This window comes from Tenrec ecaudatus, chromosome 18 (assembly GCF_050624435.1).
Source record: "Tenrec ecaudatus isolate mTenEca1 chromosome 18, mTenEca1.hap1, whole genome shotgun sequence".
Lineage (NCBI taxonomy): Eukaryota > Metazoa > Chordata > Mammalia > Afrosoricida > Tenrecidae > Tenrec > Tenrec ecaudatus.
In genome coordinates, this window is record NC_134547.1 from 63867899 (window position 1) to 63892503 (window position 24605).

Consider the following 24605-nt stretch of genomic DNA (forward strand, 5'->3'; position numbering starts at 1 on the left):
GGCGCTGCCTCATCCACAGGCATTTGGCATCCGAGATGGAAAATTTCACTTGTCAGGTCGCCATGGAAACAAGCAGAACCTCGGAGAAGATTTACGCTGGATGGAGAGCACCCAGCTTGCATCAGATGCCCTGGGTGTCTAGAATTCCCTCCCCGGCTGCGAGAACCACGCAGCAGGCCTGGCGCCGGGCTCCAGTGAGAAGCCTCTGGTGTTGGCCGTGGCAGATGCAGGCAGCTCTGGGAGCCACCTCACACACCACTTGACTGCAGTCCCCCTGTGCCTACCCCCACCCCCTTACTACCTGACACTCAGCTGGCCACCCCAGAGACAGGTGCGGCCACTGGTGGGTCCTCTGCCCCAATCCCAGCTCCTGCCCTCCCTTCCCTTACGGAGACAGGCTCCAAGACTCCAGCTCCCCAGAGGGGGCAGCCAGAGGAGCAGGGAGGCAGTGCAGCTCCTGAGACCCGGCTCGGACCCTGCCATTCCCCAGCCTTTGCTGTAGGGGTTTGAGGCAGCAGCCACCAGAGCCCAGTGTGACTTTTGGGAGCAACTCCTTGACCACATGAGGGCCACGGCTGCCCTTAGTTCAGTGCCGTGCCCCTTCTTGTGTGGGGTGGGCGGTGTGTTAGCTCAGGACGCCAGGGGGCTTCCAGGATATGAGAGCCTCTTAGATGTAGGACTATGGCCTACCACCTCCAGTAGACTCTTGGGGTCTGATACTCTGATGGCCTCATCAGAGTATAAAGGCCACCGAGCCTGAGGGTCATGGGAAGTAACGCCTGAGACAGGCTGCAGTGCCCAAAAGGAGGAGGCCTGTGGACGATGGCCCTTCCAAGCCAAAGGCCTCAAAGAGTCCTAGTCCCCAGGAGTGTCAAATATGACAGGCCCCCTGCAGCCAGGGACAAGCAAAGGGGCCTCCTCCTGGCACTGCCCGAGGCCGAGTCCAGGAGAGCTGGAGCTGTGAAGGTTCCCTCCAGATCCTGCTTGGTCAGGGCTGTGGCACCAACTCCTGACCTACCACCCCAAATCACCAGGCCATGCACTTTGGGTGAGGCTGCTGTTTGAACCTTGCCCAGCACCCAAGGACCTGGAGGCCTGGGACCAGAGAGGTGTAGGCCGGAGAACAGGGGTAAGGCGGGCTGGGAACAACTGGCTAGGGTCAGGTTGCAGGGTGGGGCACAGAGGGGCATGGTACACCCTGGGGAGGGGCTGAGGCCAGACGACCCTGGGAGGAGCAGGCAGCTGGGCAGCAGAGTCGGGTTGCCTGACAGGCCTGGAGCTGGGAACAGCTGTGGGGGTCTTTACCCCCTCCCCCCTCGCTGGATGTTTGTAAGTCTATCAGCAGGCCCCCAACTTCCAAAGCACTCCTGAGGGCTGTCTCCTCAGTGAAGCCCGCATCAGTCTGGGCCAGGTGTGTGGGCGGGGTGGCAGGAGAGAGTCTTTGGGGGCTGGTTCTGGAAGCCCTGCTCTGTGTTGTGTTCTCCAGTCACCCCTTGTCCCAGGCTGGAGGGGTCAGTGGTGAACTTGGGAGGTCCTGAGCCTGAGACCGCACCCATCCTGAATGGGAGAGTAAGGTTGCCCCTACCTCCCTGCTCAGCTGCCCCCACCCCCCAGGAACACGTTCTTCCCCCCCCCCCCCCTGCTTCCCTGGAGAAGGCCTGCCCATCAGCAAGACCACTGTCTGGTCAGAAGAGCCCAGGTATCTCCTTGGCTCTGCCACCCATTGCCAGAATCACCCTGGAAACCCAGCGTCCTTGGTTTTCCCGGAGGGTGCAGTGCTGGGATGGAGACAGGACAGGCACGCAGCATCTAGTGCCCCATTACCCCTCCTTGGACCAGGGCTGCTAGTCCCCATGTGTCCCTTCGCCTCCACAAACCCAGGCTGCTCTCAGGGCTCCTTGCCAATTGTGCCTGGTCACAGGGTTGCTGTGATACAGTGCCCCACCCCCGGAGAGCTGAAAGCAGGGGGCCCACGTAAAGATAGGGAGGGGACCTCCTCCAGGCTCCAAGTGGGCATCCGGTCATGGGTGAGCTTCTGTCTGGCAGCCGATGAGCCCAACTCAGAGGGCTGTTTGGAGTCTACCAGGTGACCTGGCACCAGGCTGAACTCATGCCTCCTCCAAGCCACCCCATGAAGGGGGTCCCTGTGGTTGCCCCCTCTCTAGCCAGCCAGCCAGGAAGTGGCAGGTTGCAGAGAGTTGGGTCCAGGGCTGCCTTCACAAGCTCACACTGGGGTCCTTTGGGAACTCAAAGGGCTCAAGTCTCTTAGAGTAACTAAGTGGCCCAGCCAGGCTTGAGGGCTAGAAGTGGGTGCTGCCCACACAGCTCTGGTTTCAGACTGTGGAGGGAGAACAGCCCAGAATGGGGGAGGCACCCTACAGAGAGCTGGGTTTGAGGGATGGCATGGGGGGCAGCGGGCTGGTGCACAGAACTGGGCAGGGTGATGGGAGCCAGAGGGGGAGCAGCAGACAGCAAGGAACAGAGAAGCACTGTGGGGCTCAGGCCCCGCCACTTAAAACCAGATGCCCCACTCAGAGAAAGGGCCTGCTGCCACCTCCCCCTTCTCCCCAGACCCTGTTCCAGGCCCCAGCTGGCTTCCTGGATGGCTGCTAGCCCTGGCTTGCACCCCAAAGGGAGCTGCTGGTAAACAGGAAATGCTTCCCAATGCAAGGCCTGCTCTGGGCACTGTCGCCAAACCCACAGGCTGCCAAGGGAGCAGCGGCACACCAACTGGCAGGGGGTGTTCATGGGGCTCCCCAACTCTGGGCTGCAGAGATGCAGGGGCTGTCCAAAAAGGTGGTCTCAGACAGATTGCCTCCGAGGCTGAGCCCCAGACCCCACTGTCCTCCCTATTGCCAGGCAAAGTGGTCTGGGGTACCGCCTCCCCATCACCCACTGTGGTGATGAGACACTGACCACAAGTCTTTCCACTCCCCCTCCCCAGGGATGGTCTGAAGGCAGCCCCCAGTTCCCAGAGAGCCAGTGCCCCCAACATCGACTACGCTGAGCTGCTGCAGCACTTTGAGAAGGTTCAGAACAAGCACCTGGAAGTGAGGCACCAGCGGAGTGGGCGTGGGGACCACCCGGACCGCAGGATTGTCCTCTGACAGCTAGCATGACAGAGAGACCCTCAAGTGACCCCATGGAGCACTGTGGCCTCAGACACTCTCTGAGGAGCAGCCTCTCAGGGGCAGGGCTGCATCTGCCCAGTAGCCAAGGGCAGGGTGGGGGACAGAGGCCCCTCAGAGCCCAGCTCTCTGGGCACTCAGCACTGAGGACTGGCTTCCCAGCCAGGGTGGGACCACAGTCTCAGCTGTTGCCCAGCCTGGAATCAGTCTCTACTATCCTCTTATAAAAGAGTATGCCCACCCCAGCCTACCAGAGCCCGCCCCCGCCTCCTCTCCGCCCCGTGTGTGCACCTCAGCACCTGAGCACACAGGTGTCCACATGGGGGCTAGCACAGAGCACTACTGAAGGAGGCACTCCCCACCCCAATAAAAAATTACAGCAAACCCTCACCCTGCTGCCTGCTTGCTCCTTCCCCAGGGTGTACGTGGGTGGACTGGCCTTGGACACTGGCCTGCCTAGGATTACATGGTCCTGGGGCCCTACACTGGCCATCTAAGGTGGCACTTTATCTCTGAAGAGCATCCAACACTGGCCTGTGACCCTGAACCTGCCTTCCCTCAGTGCTAATTCCCACCTCTCCATCCCAGCAGGCAGTTGGCCAGCTCTGACCAAACCCTTAGTTTGCCACCACCCTCCCCCCCCCCCCATCCCTTGAGCTCCCCTCGCTCCCACCTCATACACAAACAGCTTGGGAAGCACCTGTTTGGCTTGCCCTGGAGCTCTCCGGTGCCCCCACGGACAGGGAGAGGTGCTGCCTCACGATGTCCTTTGAGGGTCCCCAGGACAATGTGCAGACCATGACAGACACACACACACCAGGACAATGTGCAGACCGTCACACACACACACACACCAGGACAATGTGCAGACCGTCACACACACACGTATTCTGCGATAGCGACCTCGCACCTGTTTGTCTCCGGTGCCCCCACGGACAGGGAGAGGTGCAGCCTCACGATGTCCTTTGAGGGTCCCCAGGACAATGTGCAGACCGTGATACACACACACACACACACACACACACACGGTATTCTGCGATAGCGACCTCTTCACCGTGGATTCGCCCACGGGTTCCCCCCCCCCCAACCCACTGCAGGCCGGCCACCATCTCCCAGAGGCCGGGCCGCCTCAGGCACCTCATCCTAGTGCCATCGGGACTTGGGGAGTATAGCCTGCACGCAGGGTGCACCCCGCGGACCACGCCCCGCCGCGGGTCAGGTGGGGCGCGGGCAGGCCCGCTGAGCCCCTCGCTGGGGGCTTCTGGAGCGGGACGGCCCCGCCCCTGCACCGCCCCCGACCCGTGGCGGCGCCCGCGCCGCGCCGGCCAGCTCACCCGACCAGTCTGGTCGCGCCGGGCTCGGATTTCAAAGCCCTGGTTTCGGCCGTGAATGGGCCTGCGCCGCCCGCCGTTCCCACAGCCCCTCCCGCCCCCCGCGGCCCCCTCCGCCGCGCCCACGTGACCGCGCTCGGCCTCCGATCCCCGCCGCGCTCAGAGCCGCGCCGAGCCCAGCCGCGCCGCGAGCTGCCGCCGCGCCCCCCGCGCCGCCCTGGGCCGCAGCACCATGGCCCGCGCCGCCCGGCGGCCGCCCGCGACCCCCGCGCGCCGCGCGACCGGCCGCTGAGCGCCCCAGGCCAGGAGGCGGGAGCCCGGCGTCCGCCCGTCCGCTCGCCCGCCCTCCGCGGCTCCCCGCGCCCGCCGCCGCCGCCACTGCCGCCGCCCGGCCCGAGCATGGAGACGGCGGAGAAGGAGTGCGGGGCCCTGGGCGGGCTCTTCCAGGCCATCGTCAACGACATGAAGGTAACCGGGCGGGCCGCGAGGGGGGCCGGGCGGCGCGGGCTCGAGACCCCCCAGGGGACGCGTGGCGGCGGGCAGGCGGGCCCTGCCGCGTCCGTGGGCCCAGCTCCCTGCGTGTCCTTGGCTACTTGTCCTGTCTGGCTCTGCTGGGCCCCCCGGAGCTCGGGGCGGCTGCCTGGGGGGTGTGGGTGTCGTGGTGTCTACGCTGTGCCGTCTATGCCCAGGGTGGCCCGAGGCGCAGCGCCCCCGTGGGGTGCTGAGCTGAGCCTCCGCACACGCGGTGGCCTGCACCCCAAGCCCCGAAACCTTGAATGGGGTTTTGCTCCACCGCAATTCCACGATACTTTAAGGGGTCCAGGGTCTCGCCAGCCTCCACCCCTTTCCATCATCATTGCCAGCCCCCCTCCCGCACCCCACATCCCAGACAATGCTGTCACCACCAAAGCAAGAAAAAAAATAATAAAGCAAAAACCGTTAACTCTTTCCCCACTGGCCTCGGCCTCAGCGCCCGACCTGATCCCTCCCCAGACTAGCCCCGGGTCTCCCAGGTCTCCTTGGCCCAGTGCCCCTCCACCCCAAGGGCAGACCCCTATCCTCACCTTGGGAATGAGGGGGAGAAGACTAGAGCCCCAGCCAACCCCCCCCCCCCCCCCGGGATCCCCCACCAGCCTCTCAGGCACCCAATCCCCAAACACTGTCCAAGGTCAGCAGGAGCAGGCCACCACCTCCCCCTCCCCACTAGGGAAACTGAGGCCTAGGACTGGCTCAAGGTCACTAAGGAGGCAGTTGGAGCCCAACTGCAGCCTCAGCCCCTGGTTCATGGGGGGAGGGGGCACAGGGAGGAACCTCACGCACCCCACCCCGATTTCCCCTTCAAGGCCCGAGTTTGGCAGGACTGACTAGGCAGAGAAAGCGTAAGCTGCTCTGGGTGGGCCAGGAACCAGCATTTGGACCTTCTCTGGCATGGAATGAAGGGCAGGATTAGGGGGATGGGGACAGGGGCAACAGAACAAGAGAAAAACCAGGCGCCTTCGGGAACCCCTAAGAGCCCTCACCACCACGACCTCGCAGGCGCAGGCTGAGTACACAACACAATCCCACAGTGACTCCGAAAGCCCAGGAGGACAAGCCACAGCTAAACCCAGTCAGGCCCTGGGGGGATGGATGGTACAGGCAGGTCGTGGGGGTGGGGTGGGGGTTCACTTTAGCCTGGGACTACCTCATTAGCAACATGTGGACTCCACCCCACCCTCACCCCTGTTTGAGGTGACCCCCCCTCGAACCTCCATCCCTTGCCACGCCACCTCCAGGCCCCTTCTGCAGGCCTGCAGCATCCTGGGCTCTGCCCTCAGCAGCCCCTGCCAACCATGGGCCAACACAGGCTTGACCCCAGGATCTCAGGCTGGGGCTAGGCAGCCAAGGCTACCCTCCCCCGGCCACCCCCAGGGCTGGATAGAGTGAGGCCTGCCTCTGCCCATCCTAAAGGGAGCCTGCCAAGAGCAGCAGCTTTCACCCTGAGGAGGGGCAGGGCGCTGGCAGGCCCTTGGCAAGCCATTTGCATGGAACTCAGGGAGGAAATGGGCCCTGATGGCAATACAAGATCCAGGTTAGGCTTTCCGGACACATGGAGGTGGCTACACAGGAGTAACTGCACCAGGGGCGATGCTGAACACAGATGCCCCCTCCCCACGAGGCATGTCTGTGGAGCCAAGAATTGGCCTGGCCACCTGCAGGCCCGTCCCCTTTGTGCCCGGGGTCCGATTCTGGGTGATCCCCTCGGCCTGAACCCCAGAAGCGAGCGGGGCTTCCTCAGAGAGACTGTGGCTGTTGGCCAGGCTGGGCGCCAGCTCTCCCAGAGCCTGCTCCTTGGTGACACCACAGGCTTGTCTGGCTGAGAGGAGACAGAGTCAGGGACTGGGAGGCGGGGAGGGCCTTCCTGGGCCACACCAGCCAGGGTAAGAGGGTCCTCCCTCCATGCCCCATCCAACTTGGCACAGATGCCCTCAGAGAGGCAAGCTGCTCAGAAAGGGGCAGGGACTTGCCCAGGTTATGAGAGCCCCCCCCCCCCCACATACACACACACAGTGCCTTTCACAAAGCACTGAGGCTTCTACCCCATGCCAGGGTCATGGTCTTTGTTTTCAGGGAAGTCTGGCCAGAGGGGGCAGCTCTTAGCTGAGGCAGGAGCTGTGGGGCCTCCTCTCTGACCCTGACTCCTGCTCCTCTCCTGACTTTACGGATGAGGCACCCAAGACTTCAGGCTCAGGGAGGGACCCCTCCCCAGTATCAGCTAGCATCTGGGACTAGAGTTGGGGTTCATTGTCTGCATAGCCCCCCCACCCTGAATCTGAGGCAGAACCTGGCAACTATCCCACCCCTGCCCATCTCTCTTCCCTCCACACAGTGTTCAGCCACACATGGGGTCAGATCCTGACCTCCACCACGCTGTGGCCTTGGGCACCTCAGGGAAGGTCTCTGTGCTTGTTTCCTTGGCTGTAAACCGAAGACAGTGACAGGTTCTGTCACAAGGTTGTTAGTGTTTGAGGAGGGCACATCTTAGCACAGTGCCTGGCCCACAGAAAGCACTTGACCAACATTGGGAGCCAGGGGGCTGAGGACTGCCTACCCAGGGCACTGCTGCTTCAGCCCTCAGCCTCCCTGCTTGCAAACTGGGCTGCTGCTTGGAGGAGCTGGGAACTCAGAGCCTGACTCTCTGGGTCCAATTGGAATTGTCAGCTGAGGGAAGAGGGGGAACCCCCACGCCCTTAAGAGACCAGGGCACCTTGTCCCATCTTTCAGGGGGAAGTGCACCTGTCTCGCCTGCCCTGTCTCATTGCCCTTCCCACTTGTGAAGTCTGGGGCAGTGTGGTCCTGCCATGGTGAGGTGACCAAGGGGGTGGCCTCTCAGACCAGGGCCACAATGGGGCCAGGACCTGGCTCTCCCCAACCTCTCCCAGGCCTGCCCCTTGTTCTCTGGGACTGACAAGAAAGCCTCCCAGGCGCGCCGGAGAGCTGTTCTCTTCTGCCCCCTGGAGGTCTTCGCACAGCTTTCTTTTTGGTGGTTGGTGGGGGACGGTGTCTGGGTGGTGAGAGTGAGCCTCCTTCCCGGCTCCTGAGGACCTCAAGACTGCTCCTGTTCAGGACTACCTCCCAGACCCTTTACCCAGAGCTGTGTCCGCTGGAGACAGCCTCCCCACAGCCTCCCCCTCTTGTTCCAGCCTGTGTGAGCTTCTCAAATATTGGCTTTCCCTGAGCGCTGAGCTGGCAGGTCCCTTGAGGCTGCCCTGTGCCCTTTCCATGCAGCCCCTCCCTCAACAGAGGAGGCCTGACTGAACCACCCCCACCCCACCCAGGGCCTCTGTCACCAAGCACATCAGAGACACTGGGCTTCCTACCCTCCCCTGTCCTTGGGGGAAGCCCACTTCACCCCAGACCCCCGCCTGCACAGACACCCCTTGGGCTAAAGTGGAGGGGGCACATTAGCCAGAAAAGATCCATGATCAGATGGGACAAGTTGGTCACCAGGAGCCCGATCTCCCTACTGGGAACCCCCTCCCAGCTCTGAGCCTCAGGCCAGGCTGGGATAAAGGCCACACTGTTTGCCCCAAGGGGAGGCGGCAGTGCTGAAAAAGGTGGCTCTGTTGGCCGCACAAGGCCCCATTCACCCCGGGCCTGGCTGGCCCACAGCAGCCTCAGCCTCTTCGGGCCTGCGATGGCTGGCCTGACCGGGCAGCAGCTTCCGGGGAACAGGACAGGGCGGGGGTGGCCCTGATTTAGGCCTGGGGTGCCCTGAACCTCTCTGCTGCTACTGCCCTCCCCCAATGCCTGGTATAATATCAGTGCTCACCACCCCAGGCAGGGGGGAAGGGGGGCAGGGTGCCCCTCCTGGGGGAGCGGACACTGTTCTCACATTCCCTGAGGGACCACAGCAGTGGGCAACGCAAGAGGAGGCTCTGTCCCCGGCCCTCACTGCTCTCCCATGTCCCCGGCAGAGCTCCTACCCCATCTGGGAGGACTTCAACTCCAAGGCCACGAAACTGCATTCTCAGCTGAGGTGAGGCTGCTCTCAGGGGGGGCAGGGGGACAGCTGGCGGGTGAGCTGAGAAGTACTCCATGCCCACAGAGGGCCCCCTTGTCATCTCCCCAGGACGACTGTGCTGGCTGCTGTGGCCTTCCTGGATGCCTTCCAGAAAGTGGCCGACATGGCCACCAACACCCGAGGTGGGGAAGGGACGTGGCTGGAGGGTGGCTTTGGAAGCTGGAAAGGCTGGGTGGGGTGCAGACCAGGGCGAGAGCAGGAGCCTGGGGTTCTGCACCCTCAAGGGCCAGGCCAGTTGTGTGGAGAAGTGAGCCCCTCATCACTAGGGGTGTGCAAGCAGGAGGAGGTGAGCCTGGGCAGGGGGTGGCTCACCTGACCCTCTGAGCCACAACCGGATACTCACCTGTCTAGTGAGTCTGATTGTGACTTCCCACCCACCCCACCCCTTGCCCAGTCTGCCCTTCCAAAGCACCCAGAGGGTGAGGGAGCCTTCCTTGGGCGTGGGTCACCCCTGCCTTCTGGTCTGAGTGGTGAGGACTGGCCTCTCTTCTGTGGTGGGGGATGGGGTGGGGTGGGGAGTCGCTTACATCTGCACCAGCCCCACCTGGAGGAGAATTCCCTACAGGCTCTGCCTGACACACACCTCCACCCGCGTTGCGTCGGGGCTGGGGGCAGGAGCCTAGGGGCAGCACAGCCCAGGAGGCCGGCGGGAGCTCGGTAAAGCCCCTCCGGCGGAGAGGCCCGGCGGGCCGGCGCGCCCCTCACGGCCTGAAGCAGGGACTGCAGAGGCCCTTGACGCGCCCCTTCTTCCCACGCCGCACACTTGCCTCACCAGGGGCCACGCGGGACATCGGCTCGGCGCTCACGCGCATGTGCATGCGCCACCGCAGCATAGAGACCAAGCTGCGGCAGTTCACCAAGTGAGTGGGTGCCGCGGGCCGGACAGAGGGGTGGGGAGCCAGGAAGACGAGTGCCTGTTTAGCGGGTGGCGGTCCTGACTGCGCCCCTGGCTCGCCCGCAGCGCCCTGCTGGAGAGTCTCATCAACCCGCTGCAGGAGCGCATAGAGGACTGGAAAAAGTCAGCCAACCAACTGGACAAAGATCATGCGAAAGGTGGGCCCCTGGCTGCGGCTGGGCGGAGCCTTACACCCCCCCCCCCCGCGGAGCCAGGGCCCGCCCCTTGATGGCCAGCCCCCTCCTCCCTCTGCAGAGTACAAGCGCGCGCGCCACGAGATCAAGAAGAAGTCCTCGGACACCCTGAAGCTGCAGAAGAAGGCGCGTAAAGGTAGGACGGGAGCCGCCTACCTGCCTGCTGAGCACGGCCCCAGGGGGGCCCTCCCCTTCGCAGAACCCGTCCACCTGTTGGGTGGGACCGAGGGGGCCACCCTACACCTCAGAGCTGGCCCAGGGCCTCCCCTCCCAGGGCCCCTCCTGCCCCGCCCCTGGCGCGCTCTGTCCATCCGACTGTCCTTCACACATTCTTTCTCTGTCTCTCCAATCCTCTCCTCTCCTCCCACGTCCTTCCTGTAGAGCTACTTGGTAAGTCAAATGTCCGTCCCTCCACCTGCTTCTCCGGCCTTGTTGCGGCATCTGCCTGTTGCCCCCAGCTCAGGGCCATTGGAAGGAGCCAGGAAGGCAATCGTCAGTGAGGGAGCCCTTGGGGCACAGGCCCCTGAGGGATGAGTTTGGGGGGTCCGTCTACCAGGCCAAGTTCGGGGCAGGTGGAGTGGGGAGCCCAGGCCCCCAAGGTTCACTGCAGGTCACCTCACCCATCACCTCATCCTGCTCTTGCCTCTCTCTGTCTCTCACCGCCTCCGCTGCCACTGTCACCGTCTCTGTGCCGTGTTCGCTGGGTGCTGGCCGTGTGCAAATACCCCCTCCTCCCCGTAGCTCCCCTGCTCCAGGACAGCCCAACGTCGGGGCAGGCGTCCTCGGGGTGGAAGTAGCTCTCTTGGGTTTCACAGGGTCCGCCTGCAAGGCTGACCAGGGGGCGGGGAGCCCTGGCACGCCCCGGAGTTCTGCTCTTCCTCCTCTCCCCAACCCCGCTTCCCCAGGTGTGGGTGGCTTTGCAGCTTTGGTACCATTCCTGTGAGTGTATGTCTGTGTGTCCTCTCTGCTCTGGTGGGACAACCTCCCAGTGTCCTGACTGCCCTTCCAGCTCCCCAGTCCCTACACAGTGCCCTGACCCCCTAGCCAGGGATGCCACCACAGGACCCTAAAGCCAGACCAGCATCCCCAGCTCAGCCTCTCCTCCCCATGCCCTCCAGGGAAAGGTGACCTGCAGCCCCAGCTGGACAGTGCCCTGCAGGACGTCAACGACATGTACCTGCTGCTGGAAGAGACAGAGAAGCAGGCAGTGCGCCGGGCCCTGATCGAAGAGCGAGGCCGCTTCTGCACCTTCATCACCTTCCTACAGCCGGTGGTGGTGCGTGCCACCCTGCTGCTGTCAGGAGGTTCCCAGGGGGGCAGCGTCCCCAGCACAGGGCCCAGGAACTGCAGGCCTAAGCAGGTTGGGTTGGGCCCCAGGGTGGACCCTGGAGCCTCTTGGAAAAGCTGCCTCTCAGAGGGGCCTGGTTGGGTACCACATTCTCCTGGCCGAGGCCAGAGGCCAGGTTTAGCTCTGGTGAGGTCCAGTCCCTTTCAAACCCACCGTGTGGCTTCATGGGGTGGGAGGTGGGGGCAAGGAGAAGCCTGGGGAGGCTGTTCCCATGGGGGCTGACTCGATGCCCCCTCAGAACGGCGAGCTGACCATGCTGGGGGAGATCACCCACCTGCAGGGCATCGTCGACGACCTGCTAGCACTGACCGCTGAGCCTCACAAACTGCCCCCCGCCAGCGAGCAGGTTCGGCCAGCCCTGAGTCCGAGGGACGGGAGGAGAGGGGATGGCTGACCCCCATGTCCTGGGGTGGGGATAGAGGAAAGGGGACAGTACTTAGCAGCTGGGGCCCAGGCCCGCCCAGTGCCAGCTATGGCCTGGCCAGGTGGTGTACCAGGGCTCAATGGGGGTGTTCAACACAGCAGAAACACTAGATCTGCCTCATAGACCACCCCAGGAAAGCTCCCACCAAGCCTGGCCCCACAAACAGGCATCCCTGCCCCGTGTCTCATGATCATTAGACACTCCTGGGTGCCCACACAGGCCCCCCCCTCCACTTCTCTTGAGCCAGCCCAGCAAGCCTGGGGTCTGGGAGGTTAAGTGACTTGGCCAAAGTAACACAGTAGAGCTCACATGGAAACTATGGGGCTGTGGTCAGGGTTGCCAACCGGGCCCCAGCTGGGGTCCGTGTCCACGAGACTCTGAATCAGGGGCTGCATGGGCCCAGGGGCTCCCCTAGCCCTGCACCTCCTGCCCCAAGAAGGCACTTGCCCCCTCGGGCCTCTGGAATGTCCAAGAAAAAGTGAGCTGCCTCTGTGACTCTCCTCTGCGTCCACATCCAGGTGATCAAAGACCTGAAGGGCTCAGACTACAGCTGGTCCTACCAGACTCCCCCCTCGTCGCCCAGTAGCAGCAGCTCCCGAAAGTCCAGCATGTGCAGGTCAGCGGAACCATGGCCCAAGAACACACACACGCAATGTCTCCCAAGGAACATGGGTGCACACAGGCCACCTTGGGGGTGGGGAGGGAGGTAGCAGCTCCCCTTGCACCGCACCTGGCTCCGTGCTCCATGCCTCCTCCTTGGGAACCCTCTGAGGGAGGGTGGGGAAGCTGAGGCCTGGCACTGGCCTCCCGTCTGGGGATAGTAAGACTCTAAGGAGGAGCCCTAGTGGTGTACTGGTCGCTAATTGGGCTGCTGGCTGCAAGGTCAGCAGTTTAAAACCAGCCACTCAGCAGGAGAAATGGGCTTTCTACTACTGTAAATAGTCGCAGTCTCAGAAACTCAGAGGGGCAGTTCTACCCGGTCCGGCAGGGTCGCTATGAGTCGGCACTGACTCAATGACAGTGAGAAGGCCAGTGAGGGGCCAGGGCGGGTCTGGGCAGGTGTGCTGAGGCCACTAGGTAAGGAAAACTCCAGCCCGGCTGGTGGCCAGGCAGCTGCCACAAGCTCTCACCCTGGCCCAGACGGCCCTGGGGTCTAAGTCAAGGCCAGACCAGGGATCTTTCTGCCACAGAGCCAGCTCAGGACCGGGGCTCCTTCTCCAGCTGGCATGTTTGAGGGACAGGGATGGGCAGCAAGCTAAGGGGACTTCTGGTTGGGGTGTCTCCTACTCCATAGCTGCTTTCCCTAGAGCCCCCTTGGGCTGGACAGCCAGGTTGAGGGGTTTAATTTGGAACTCTGCCGTGGGCTTTGAGGCCACCCCAGGGAGAAGGCACAGCCACAGCCCTTCTGCGGGCATGGCCCCCATGCCCAGGGCAAACTGTTGGCACATAGCATTCATATATGGCGACTACAGGCGTCTGGTTCCAGCCCAGCAGAAACAGTGGCACTTAGTGACTCAGTTTCCCCCTTATTCACCTAAGGGCTCTCATGCTGTGACCAAGTAATGGTGGCCCTGGTCACAGGAGTGTGTGGAGCAGGGCCCGGGCCAGAACGCAGAACCCGGCTCCACTGTGACGCCTGGGCCAAAGGAACTTTTGAACTGACATTGTCTTTTCCTCCCTCTGCCCTCGTCTGTCTGTCTCTCCCCTCCACACACACACCCCTGTCTCCCTCCCTGGCTGGCCCCTCCCTTCACTCCCCAGTGCCCCCAGCAGCAGCAGTGCCAAGGGCGGCGGAGCCCCATGGCCTGGGGGTGCCCAAACATACTCACCCAGTTCCACCTGTCGCTACCGCAGCCTGGCACAACCAGCCTCTACCGCAGCCCGCCTCTCCAGTGTCTCCTCCCACGACTCTGGCTTCGTCTCCCAGGATGCCACCTATTCTAAGCCCCCCTCGCCCATGCCTTCAGACATCACCAGCCAGGTGAGGCATGTTGGGGGCTCACCCAGGTGGGGGCATGTCCCACTCTTGAGACTGGCCTGGGGTCCCCAGAGTCACCACAGTGGGAACCAGGGTGATCCTGGGTCTAGCAGGACTTGGGGCAGCCGGAGTGCCTGCACAGTGGGCATCAGACAGGGTGAGGCCATCTCAGGCGGGAGTTTTGTCACCCCACTTCCTCCCCATTGTTCACTCCTTGCCTGTCCCGTCCCGTCATCATTTGTGTCCCCCCTCGCTCCCCAACCATGGGAATCAGGCGAGGCTTGCTTGCCAACTCTGACCCTGGGGTCCCTCCTGACTTAGGCTTCCTTTGTTTGAGTGGCCAGCCCTTGAGGCAGGGGCAGGGCCCCCAGGATCTGCAGACAACCTCACCCCATATTCCGGCGCATCTTGCTCTGAACCCAGAGCCTGGCCTACTATCTCCCCATTGAAACTCCACTCCCTCCTGATACCTAGACACGTGGGTGGTCCTGCCCCTGCCTCTCTGTCCATCTCATTGCGGCTGCAGACCTAGCCCCAGTTTCTGCACGCCTTCACCGTGAGGTTTCTCCATGGAAGAAAACTACAGGCAGTCCACCAGGAATGGCAGCTAGTAGGGTCCATAGAACACAGCTGCTCCCCATCCCAGGCTCTGGGCTCAGCTACCAGGGACCTGTGACATGTGTTAGGTGAATGTCGGGTCATTGAGTTGAGGCTTTCAAATGTATGTGTGAATTGGAGGAGGTCCCCATATAGCTGTTCAAGGACCCGGCGTGGGTCAGAGCAGGCAACCCATTCACACATCTGCCCACCCCAGCCAATGGTCTCACCTTGTAGAAGATAGACCAGCAGACAAACATGTCATCTTCCCATGACCAGGTCCACGACCCGTCCACATCTGCATCCGCTCTGCTGACCTCCCTCCCTGTCAGTGACCAGCACCCCCATTTGTGCTCCACACTCTCGTGCCCAGTCTCCTGTTGTGGGCCACCCTGTCAGTACAGATATGTTCTAGAATCACCTGTGTTGGTTCCACATCCTCCTGCCACAACCTGGTCTCTCTAACAGCATCATTTCTCAAAAGAGCTGTCGACACTGATCCCCTGTGCTTCACTTCCCATTCACTCCTGTCTGCTTGACATCAATAGCTGCTTGTCGGTTTCTCTCTGGATATGGGTCTATGGGGTTTTGCTGCAGGTATTTTCAGACTGTGGTATTAGGGGCCTATAAGTTTAGAAACGTTCATCTTTATAATGAACCTATTTTTTTATCATGACATTGTCTCCCTAACGCTTCCTCTCCTAAGCCTACTGTATTTGATATTACTAGAGCTATCTTAGCTTTGTTCTGTTCAATATTTATCGTTTTCCATCTCTGTATTCTTAAACTCCCATGTCCTTATGTTTGAGATGACTGTCTCATAAACAACATATGCCTAGATTTTCTTTCTGTATCTGTCTGGTAATCTCTATCTTCTAATTACTATTTTTTGCCCATTTACATTTATCATGTTTATGTACATAATTGGACTTATCTTTTCTATTCAATCTGCTTTTTCCTGTGCTTTTTTCCTTTTCTCTAATTGTCTGTTTGATTGTAACTCACAGTTTCTGTTCTTTTAGGGATGGCCTTGAATTTTACGATGCATACTTAATAAAATCATACTTCTACCTCCTATTAAATCATTCAAGGACCCTAACATTTTAACTGCCGTCACCTAGTCCCTCCCAAACTTAAAAGCTATCATAGTTTCATCCCCTCCTTTTTGTAATAGCTATGTATTTGACTCTTATGCTCGTGTAGCTTATGATTAGTAATTTCATCTTTTAAGTACAGTATTTGTTTATACATACGCTTCCCCATTTCTTTATCATTGCTTCTTGCCTTGTGAGCCTTTGTTCTAAGGTCATTTTCCTGCTTTCTAAATTAAGGGCATCTGTTGAAGTTCTTTGAGAAGGGGGTAAACGCTTGAAAGGTAGTTTTTCTAGGGATACAACTACAGAGTGAGAAGCATTTTCTCTATTCCTTTTTGGAGGCATGTTCCACTCTGTTTGGACCTTCTTTGTCCCTTTTCGATGCTTTCTCCACATGGGGTCATGTGGTAGGCACCCTTCATGCCTGCTTCTCTTACGCGCTCCTGTTGTCCGGTGGCCACAGCGCATGCTCACTGCCGAGTAGCAGTCCACCTCTCACGCGTGCCAGTTCACTCAGCGCGTCTCTGGCTGTGGAGGGCAGCGCCGGTGGCACGGTGTGTGTTTCCTTGCCACCCGAACGAGGAAGCAGGCAGCTTTCCTAAAGAGTCACTGCCCAGACAGCTCTGCTCTGCCCTGTTGGGTCTCAACAAGTCAGAGTCGATTCCAGGACGGTGGGTCATGGCTATATTGGATGGACATCTGGATTGTTTGCCAGCTTGGGGCTATGAACATTCTGATTGGCATTTCTGCAGGATGCATAGCTGGGGGTGAAATTGCTGATTCATAGGGCACGCATATAGTCAGGTGTAGCAGTTTCTACCAACTTTTTCCAAGATGGTTGTCCAGTACACACTCCTTTTAGCAAGATTGACAGGCTGGGCTGCCTCACACCTTCACTTGTATTTTGCATCTTCTTCATTTTAGCCATTCTCGGAGGGTGGGTGAGTGTGCACGCGCACCCAGTGGTGGTGCGCGTCAGTTCCCTGAGGACTGACAAGGGTGACCAGCTAAAGGTCACTCGGATAGCTGCTTCTGTGAAGGACCTGTCATGTCATTTGCCCATTCTTCTACTAGGCTGTCTGTCGTTCTCTGACTGAATGAAGGCTGTCATAGAGTGCAGATGGAGGTCTTTCATTGAATATCTTCTCTGGTTCTGTGAGTTACCTGTTACTCTCTTAATGGAGTCTTTTGCAGATGAGAAGCTCTTAATTTTAATATATTCTAATTTACCCATTTTTTTATTTTAGTGCACATGTGTGCCCTGTAGCAGAATGTTTTTCACACTCCAAGGTCACAAAGCCATTTCCTATAAAAGCCTTTTTGTCTTACTGTTGTCATTGAGACTTGGATCGCACCTGGAAGTGTGTGTGTGTGGTGTGAGTTTGGGGTCAGTTCCTTTTTTTTTTTTTTGGTGGTTTTGCTCTTCAACACTTTTTCTCTCAAATAGAATTTTTATTGGCATATCTTCCTCATTCCAATATATCTCTTCCCTTCCCATACAGTTCTGTTGTTCAGGCCCTTCAAGTGGGGCTGTCAACTCCCCCCACCCCCCAGCTTCTCCCTAGCTTCTCAGGGAACACTTACTCTTGCTGGAAAGAACATGTCTTCCCCTGCACTGCAGCACTGCCTCTGTCATAAGTCAGGGTTCCAATGTATGGCTCTTCCAGGAGTCTGTATTCTGTTCCGTGGTTATTTCGTCTGTCTGTGTGCTAGTATCACACTGCATTAATCACTGTAGCTTTCTAGAAAATCTTGCTGTTCATGAGAGCCCTCCAGCATTATTCTTTTTTTTCCCAGCATTATTCTTCTTTAATATTACGATATCTATTTTTTGGCCTTTTCCATTTAAAAAAATTTCCAAACGAGTTTTTCCATTTCCATCCAAAACAAGCAGGTTTTGATGGGCGTGTGTATGCCCTCATTTATCTCTGTGATGTGTAAGTTTTAGTATACAGACCTCACATGTCTTTCATTCGATTTAATCTTAATTCATGCTGTTGTAAACGCTGCATGTGTTCACGCTATTTAGAAATACAATTGGTTTCTTTATAGATTAGCCTGTATCCAGTACCCTTGTCAAAATGACCTATTAATCCTAATAATATCCAAATAAGATCATTTTGGGTTTTCTCCATCTGCACCCATGTCATTTGCAAGTAATAATGCTTTATTTCTTCTTCTCGCCTTATTGCGCCCGTAGGACTTGTGGTGTTGAATAGAAATGGAAATAGTGGGCATCCTTGTCCTTTCCCCACCCTCCAAGAGGAAAGTATCAATATGTCTTAGTCTAAACTCCTACTTTACGTGGAGCTAATTTGCTCAAGAATAGATGCTGAATTTTGTCATCAGATTTTCTCTATAAAGGTACCGTATATAGTTGTGTATAAGCTGAGTTGTTCAGCACATTGTTTAGGCAGTTTTTGTGGTTCAGGTCGGCTTATACTCGAGATTATACGGTACATGTGTCTCTTGACTCCCTGGGGTCTCATGTGTGCCTTATCTCGTGTGTTGATGAGCTCTGTTCCTCACAACCTGGAGAAACACTGGGGCTGACTTAGAGAATTGGAAGGGGGGATGCTACTGATCCCTTTAAGGTGCCCTGGCTTGGTTTGGGTCGGGGTGAGGCAGGCTGCTCCCCTTTCCCACCCGCCCAGTCTCCAAGCCGCTGTGAAGGTGGCATCTGCCCTGGGGAAGCCGGCCCGGCACACAGGCAGGAGCCACAGTCCTGCTGCTACTGCTTTCCTTCTTTCTTCCTGGTCTTTTGGGCACGTCTTCCTTTCTCCTTCCCTCCCTTTCCAGAATCTCTGAACCTGGGCATGCCAAGATCACGAGTTAGGCCTTCTGCAGGCCTCAGTTGTTTTGAGGTGAGGGGGCCTCCTGGCGTATCTGGGTCACCTTGCTGCCACCCGAAGGGTCTGTGTCTTCTGACACCAACTGCAAATACAGCCCCTCACTCTGACCCTCACCACCCAGACCTGGTCCAATCCCACACATCAAAGGGCACAGGCCTCCCCACTGCCAATCTGCCAAAGACTAAAGACACTGCCAACTCGGGTTCCTAGGATACCGCACCTTTGACTGGCTGGCAAACCCCTTACAAACCCAGGGGTTTTCAAATGCACAACTCAAGGAACTCAGAGAAGCATATACATGTATGACCATATTTCATTAGAAAGGATGCTTGTCAACACCAGGATAGAAGATGTATAGATTAAGGTGTGTGGGTGGGTGTGGGGAGTCAGGTCCCCAATACAAAGTCTCCATGTCCCAACGGGCACGTTCCGTCCTGTGCATCGATGCCTCCTACCCACCAGGAAACTGACCCGAGTGTCCAGCATTCTTACAGGGAGTTTGTTCCGGAGGCAGGATTAATCAAACCCTCTTCCTCGCGGTTGAACCCAATCTCCAGCCTCCTCCTCTCCCTGTAGGTTGAATCTGTCTCCCCAGCCCAGCCCCAGCCCACATGAGCCACCTTGTGTCACATCCATAACCTGTCCAGCACAGTCTCGAGTCTACCTTGAATAAGAAAGATATAAAACACTTTCTTCACCCTTCGAATCCCTACCATTCTGCTGAACCAGCTCTGGTCTCCGTGACCTCCTGTGGCCAGCCGTAACAGATACCCCCCTCCCTCGTCTGCCAGACCTCAGGGGCATCAGGGAGCTGCTCCCCCCGCCAACCTCAGAAGAGGTTCTCCACCTGACTTCTGTGATCTCCATAGTGTGGGCTTCCCCCCACTTCCCTGCATTCTCATCTCTCTCCTCTGTTGGATACTCTTGGTCCTTGAACTAAATGCTGGAGTCCCATCCTTGGACTGCACGCGCCACCTACATGAACTTACCCTGCCCACAGCTATCAGATAGTGGCTCCACCCGACTTCTCCCTGGATGGCAGCCCTGCAAGAACAAGTGCAGGATGGCCCTCCGGGCTCCAGGATTCTCCTCTGAGAAAACAGCATGGCCCACACACCCACTATGGCCACACCCCCAGCTGCCATCTTTGGTCCCCCTCTCACTCCCGTCCACCCCGTCCCAGCCATCAGCAAGCCCTACTGTGTGTCTAAGAAGCGTGGTTCAAATGGGTGGAGGCTCCTGGGACAGCAGTATCTGTAGGGTGCGCTCTGGGCTGCGTCCCGCGCCCCGGACCGCTGCATGCCGGCGCTTTGACAAGTCTGTTTTCTCCTCCACCTGTCCACCTGTGTCTGTCTGTCTGTCTGTGCGACCACCCACTTGCCTCTGCATGGCAGAAGTCCTCCAGCTCCGCGTCCTCCGAGGCCTCAGAGACCTGCCAGTCCGTTAGCGAGTGCAGCTCCCCCACCTCGGTCAGTGCCCTCCCCACACACCACCAGGCAGCACCTGGGCCCCACCCGTCACCTGCTGGTCACCTGCCTCCTGCCCTGGTGACATAGAGGGGTGGGTGCACCTAGCGCCATCCGCGGAAGCCTCACCACACCCACATCTCTCCCTCCTGGGACACCTCCCCCCCTCGCTCTGGGCCTGAGGGTCTCGGGCCACTCAGCTGCCCCCTGCTCTGTGCAGCCTCTGCCCTTGACCCTCAGAGTGAGTCCAAGTTCCATGAAGGGCCTGCAGTGTGCGGCCTGGCCCTGACCTGCCCATCGCCCCGCAGGACTGGTCCAAGGCAGGCCCTCATGAGCAGCCTGCTGGCAGCAGCCTACAGCGAAGAAGGGACCGCGTGGAGCTCCTCCGAGATGCAGAGCCCAGCCCCACTGGCGGGGGCACTGTGGGGCCCGGAGGGGAGGAGGCGCCCCGGGCCAGGATGTCCCCTGCCACTATCGCAGCCAAGGTAGGTATTGCGACCCTGGCGGCCCAGCCACCCCCCAGGTAAATGCCAAGAGACCCCAGCGAGCCTGCATGCTGCCTGCAGGGCCAGCGCTGGCCACCTGGTGGGGCTGTTTGCGGCCTGAGCAGAGGTTGGGGTGGGGGCAGCCCGGTGGCTTTGGCCGGTGACCCCCTGCCGCCTCCAGCACGGTGAGGAGGTGTCCCCCGCGGCCAGTGACCTGGCCATGGTGCTGACCCGCGGCCTGAGCCTGGAGCACCAGAAGAGTAGCCGGGACTCGCTGCAGTACTCCAGCGGCTACAGCACGCAGACCACCACGCCCTCCTGCTCCGAAGACACCATCCCCTCGCAAGGTGGGCGCCATTTCCAGCGAGGCCAGCCCGTGAGCCTGCGGGTGGGCATTCAGGGCCAGTCCCGGTGGGGACCTGGGCCCCCAGGTTCAATGTGTGCCACGCCCCCAGGCTCGGACTACGACTGCTACTCGGTGAACGGGGACGTGGACAGCGAGGGCCCGCCCGAATTCGACAAGTCGTCCACCATCCCCCGCAACAGCAACATCGCCCAGAACTACCGCCGCCTGATCCAGACCAAGCGCCCAGCCTCCACCGCGGGGCTGCCCACCGCCTCGGGCACCGGCCTGCCCTCGGGGGCGCCGCCCGGCGTGGCCACCATCCGCCGCACGCCCTCCACCAAGCCCACGGTGCGCCGCGCACTCTCCAGCGCCGGCCCCATCCCCATCCGGCCGCCCATCGTGCCCGTGAAGACGCCCACTGTGCCCGACTCACCTGGCTACGCGGGGCCCACGCGGGCGGGCAGCGAGGAGTGCGTCTTCTACAGCGACGAGGCCGCCTCGCCCCTGGCCGGGGACCTGGCCAAGGGCTCCCCGAAGAGGCTCAGCCTGCCCAACACGGCCTGGGGCAGCCCCACGCCGGAGGCAGCCGGCTACGCGGGGCCGGGGCACGAGGACGACGACGAGCAGCAGCAGCTGGCCGCCAACCGGCACAGCCTGGTGGAGAAGCTCGGGGAGCTGGTGGCGGGCGCCCACGCGCTGGGCGAGGGCCAGTTCCCCTTCCCCTCGGCGCTGGCGGCCCCCGCGGCCGAGGAGACCCCCACCCCGCCCCCTGCCGCCACCGGCGACCCTCCGGCCGAGGACATGCTGGTGGCCATCCGCCGCGGGGTGCGCCTCCGCAGGACCGTCACCAACGACAGGTCGGCGCCCCGCATCTTGTGATGGCGCCTCCCCGGATCCGGCCGCGCCGAGGCCCGTGGCCCGGTGGGCTGGGCGCCGCGCGGAACAAGTCACAGGTGAAGCCACTCGCCGAAAGACGCCGGAAGTGACGTCCTTACCCCGGCCGCCCGGAGGCCGGAACTGGTTTGGAGCCTGTTTTATACTCTTCTTGCTACTCTCGCCCCTCCTCCCGCTGGCAGGCTCCACCGCCCCGACCACGAGCCCCAGGTGCGCCCCACAGCCCAGGGCCCCGGGCCACCTTCCCACTCTTCGGGCCTGGGGTGCCCAGTGCGCAGCGCCCCGGCTGCCCTGCGGACGCAGTGGGCGGGGCCTCGGCCCCCCAGAATACAGACTCCTCCTGTCCGCTGACTCCGCCCCTTCTCCCCTCCCGACCCCCACGCGGGATTGCCGTGGGGTCTAATCAGTTGAAGTGTCTGACTGGCCCAGAGGGTCCCACAGATGGCTTTGGGGTTGCGGGAGGTTGAAGTTCGGAGAAGTGGGCCTTGAGGCCCACATGGAGTCTGGGGAGGTGGCTCAGGGGCCCGGGGTGGCCCCGCCCGAACCCCTGCGGTGTGGCTGCAGGGTGGGGCCCGCAGAGCGGTTCCTGAGGGGCCCAGGGAAGCAGGGTGAGGGGACCAGAAGCCTGGGGTTCACGTGGCCGGCCAGCCGGACTGTACTCAGGCGTCCAGTCTTATCTGGGCACGTTAGACTTAAACTCTGGTGGCACTTTGGGGTCACAGTTTTAGCCACCTTTGGAGTGGGGGCTGGAGCTGTACAGGGTTGTGTGTGTGGGCGCGGTGGGGGGGTACTTGATTAACAGAATAAAAGTGGAGCTGATTCTGGGGGAGGACGGTGTGTGAGAGCAAGGTGGCGGGCATGTGTGTTGAGGGTCCACCGGGGCAGACAGGAGGAATGGCCTCTGGCTGAGAAGGCTGGCAGCGGCAACTTGCGGTTACTCTCCACGGAGGCTAGCCTGCAGCCCAAGCAAGGTCCTTGAGGGCCGAGGGCCACCAAGCCGGCCTGTCCCGGGGAGGCTGGCTTTGACTCTGGCCAGAGGAGATGCCACCCTGCATGATGGCCACCGAAGGCCCAGTCCTGTGCTGGCAGTGGGGGGCAGGCTCTCCACCTCAACACTCTGTCTCAGCAGGGCCAGAGCAGGTGAGACTAGGGCCTCGGGAAGGGGCGGGAGAGCAGGTTTTCCCTCTCTCCACTCAGTGGCACCTGGGCTCTTGGGCTGTGCTGAGGGCAGTCAAGGAAGCTCTTGTGGGGGGTGGATCCCCTGCACCCTGAGGATGGAAAGCAGGTACATGAAGTGAAGGGCAGTGGGCGGCCCCACTGGTGCTTGCCCACGTGGGGAAATGGCTTAAGGTTCAGGGTATGTAAGAAGGGCTGGAGGAGGGCGGGGGTACATACTAGGGCCTTGCCCAATCCCTATGGTATGTGACAAATTTGAGGGTCTTGTGAGGAAGAGCTGCCTCCCCCCACCCCACGGGAAGTGGGCACTGTGGGAGCCTGTGGGCTTCCCAGGGAGGGGGCAGGCACGGCCCCTCTGCCCACCCTTTCCCCAAGCACTAAAGGCTGTACATAGTCCACCCCTGTGACCCACCCACTGCCCTCTCCTCACTTAGCGACCACCTGGTAGGCCCAGCCCCTTGGGATCCGAGCCAATCATCCACAACACAGACTTTGGTTTGGGGGACTTCTTTCCGTTGCTTTTATTTTCCATATTGTACAGAGATTTTTCTTTTCAAACTCGTCTTTCGACTGAAGTAACTTTTCTGGTGCTGTTGTTAACTTGTTCCTTTTCTTAATTTATTTTCCCACCCCAGGCCTCCCCTCCTGGTCCCCACTCACCTGTTCCGCTCCCCTCATCCCACAGAACCATTTTCTTTGTTTCTTTCTGGCAGATTTTGGATAAATTTTCCCCTCCTCATCCCCCTCCACCCCATCCTTCCCTTGATTTAAATAGTCACTGCTACAAGTAACAAATGCACTGTGAAGCTCCAGTATTAATAAAGCTGTACTGTAATTAACACGCCTGGCTTGCTCACCTGCCCACCCACCTGCCCTGCACCCAGGGGCCACCTGCTCCCAGCCTTTTCCCACTCCAGATACAGTTCCCAAGGCTCGTAGGAGTCTGCGGGAGGGAGACCAGGTGTGTGGAATGCCTGAGTCACTGAGTCTCAACACACACCCTCCATCTCTGTGAAAGAACAAGATGAGGTACTCGGCACCCCAAATACTTGCCATGCCAAACCCCCAAGGGCAGGACCAGCCCGAGTCCCCATGCCCACGGCCAGCCACACGGGTGCCCAACCCTCAGAGATGCAAACCAAACCAAGTAAAGTGGGTGTTTAATAGAAAACCACGGGAAGGGCGGCCACTGTGGCAAGAAGTGGCATCCAGATCCACCCTCTCTGGCAACTGTCCCCTGCAGTACCTTCAGGAGTGCCTGGGTGGGGCGTGTGCTTAACACACTCGGCTGTGGCCCCGAGGCGGGACTCCCGGCCGAGTCCACTCGGGTGTGTGAGAAGCAAGGCCTGGCGACCTCCTTTTGAAAATCGGCGGTGGAAACCCCTGCGCAGTGCAGTTCTCCTCGGACGGACACGCACCGGGGCGCCGAGGCCGGCAGGGGCTCCGGGACAGCTGGCTGTTTCAGACGGGGAAGCCCTGGAGAGGCTGCCTGCTGCCCGCAGGGTCCCCAGCCCGGTTCTGGGCCCCCAGCGCCGGGTGCAACCACGTCGAGTTGGGAAAGGCGGCGGGAGGACGACAGCCTTCCCCCCGAATTCCTCCCCAGGGGCGCCGAGTCGCAGGCGGGTCTCCGGTGTGTGCGCAAGGCCGCGGGACAGGCGTCAGGGCCGGGGGCCTCGGTCCGGGGTGCTCACCTGTTCCTGGGCACCCCGCAGGGTGCCGGGGGGCTGCCCAGGCCGAGGGTGCAGCCGCGGCGCCACGCACTGCGGCCCGGGCTGCGGGCTGGGCACCTCGCAGTCCCGCCACACTTGGAAGGAGCTCTGCTTACCTGCAGGG

At 60.3% G+C, this 24605-nt stretch overlaps 3 protein-coding genes across 8 annotated transcripts in view; 2 read left to right on the plus strand and 1 right to left on the minus strand.

Moving 5' to 3' along the window:
• VAC14 (VAC14 component of PIKFYVE complex) overlaps positions 1-3518 on the plus strand; it is an 86691-nt gene extending 83173 nt beyond the window's left edge. For both annotated transcript variants that reach the window (XM_075537021.1, XM_075537022.1), the window contains exon 19: positions 2945-3518. In XM_075537021.1, the coding sequence (XP_075393136.1) occupies positions 2945-3107 (163 nt within the window). In that variant the 3' untranslated portion in view covers positions 3108-3518. The remainder of the gene's footprint in view (positions 1-2944) is intronic.
• Positions 3519-4731: 1213 nt separating this feature from the next.
• Positions 4732-23611, plus strand: MTSS2 (MTSS I-BAR domain containing 2). 3 transcript variants are annotated; one of them, XM_075537539.1, is made up of 14 exons: positions 4732-4927; positions 8917-8978; positions 9072-9145; positions 9799-9883; positions 9985-10076; positions 10174-10248; positions 11231-11388; positions 11699-11806; positions 12403-12500; positions 13646-13865; positions 19800-19874; positions 20180-20356; positions 20538-20703; positions 20812-23611. In XM_075537539.1, exons 1-14 carry the CDS (start codon positions 4859-4861, stop codon positions 21579-21581), a joined length of 2229 nt encoding a protein of 742 aa, XP_075393654.1. In that variant the 5' UTR covers positions 4732-4858; the 3' UTR covers positions 21582-23611. The 3 variants fall into 3 exon arrangements, with proteins under 3 accessions (XP_075393654.1, XP_075393657.1, XP_075393656.1); XM_075537542.1 differs by having other exon boundaries at positions 13739-13865; XM_075537541.1 differs by lacking the exon at positions 19800-19874.
• The window catches only part of IL34 (interleukin 34), a 72149-nt gene continuing 70860 nt past the window's right edge, over positions 23317-24605 (minus strand). For all 3 annotated transcript variants that reach the window (XM_075537543.1, XM_075537544.1, XM_075537545.1), the window contains one exon: positions 23317-24597. In XM_075537543.1, the coding sequence (XP_075393658.1) occupies positions 24431-24597 (167 nt within the window). In that variant the 3' untranslated portion in view covers positions 23317-24430. The remainder of the gene's footprint in view (positions 24598-24605) is intronic.

Excerpts from the sequence above, each read along its gene's own strand:
- MTSS2 (XM_075537539.1), top strand. The coding sequence starts at position 4,859 with ATGGAGACGGCGGAGAAGGAGTGCGGGGCCCTGGGCGGGCTCTTCCAG. Across the intron at positions 9,146-9,798 it reads CATGGCCACCAACACCCGAG|GGGCCACGCGGGACATCGGC; the intron begins GTGGGGAAGGGA and ends TTGCCTCACCAG. Across the intron at positions 20,357-20,537 it reads CTGCCACTATCGCAGCCAAG|CACGGTGAGGAGGTGTCCCC; the intron begins GTAGGTATTGCG and ends TGCCGCCTCCAG.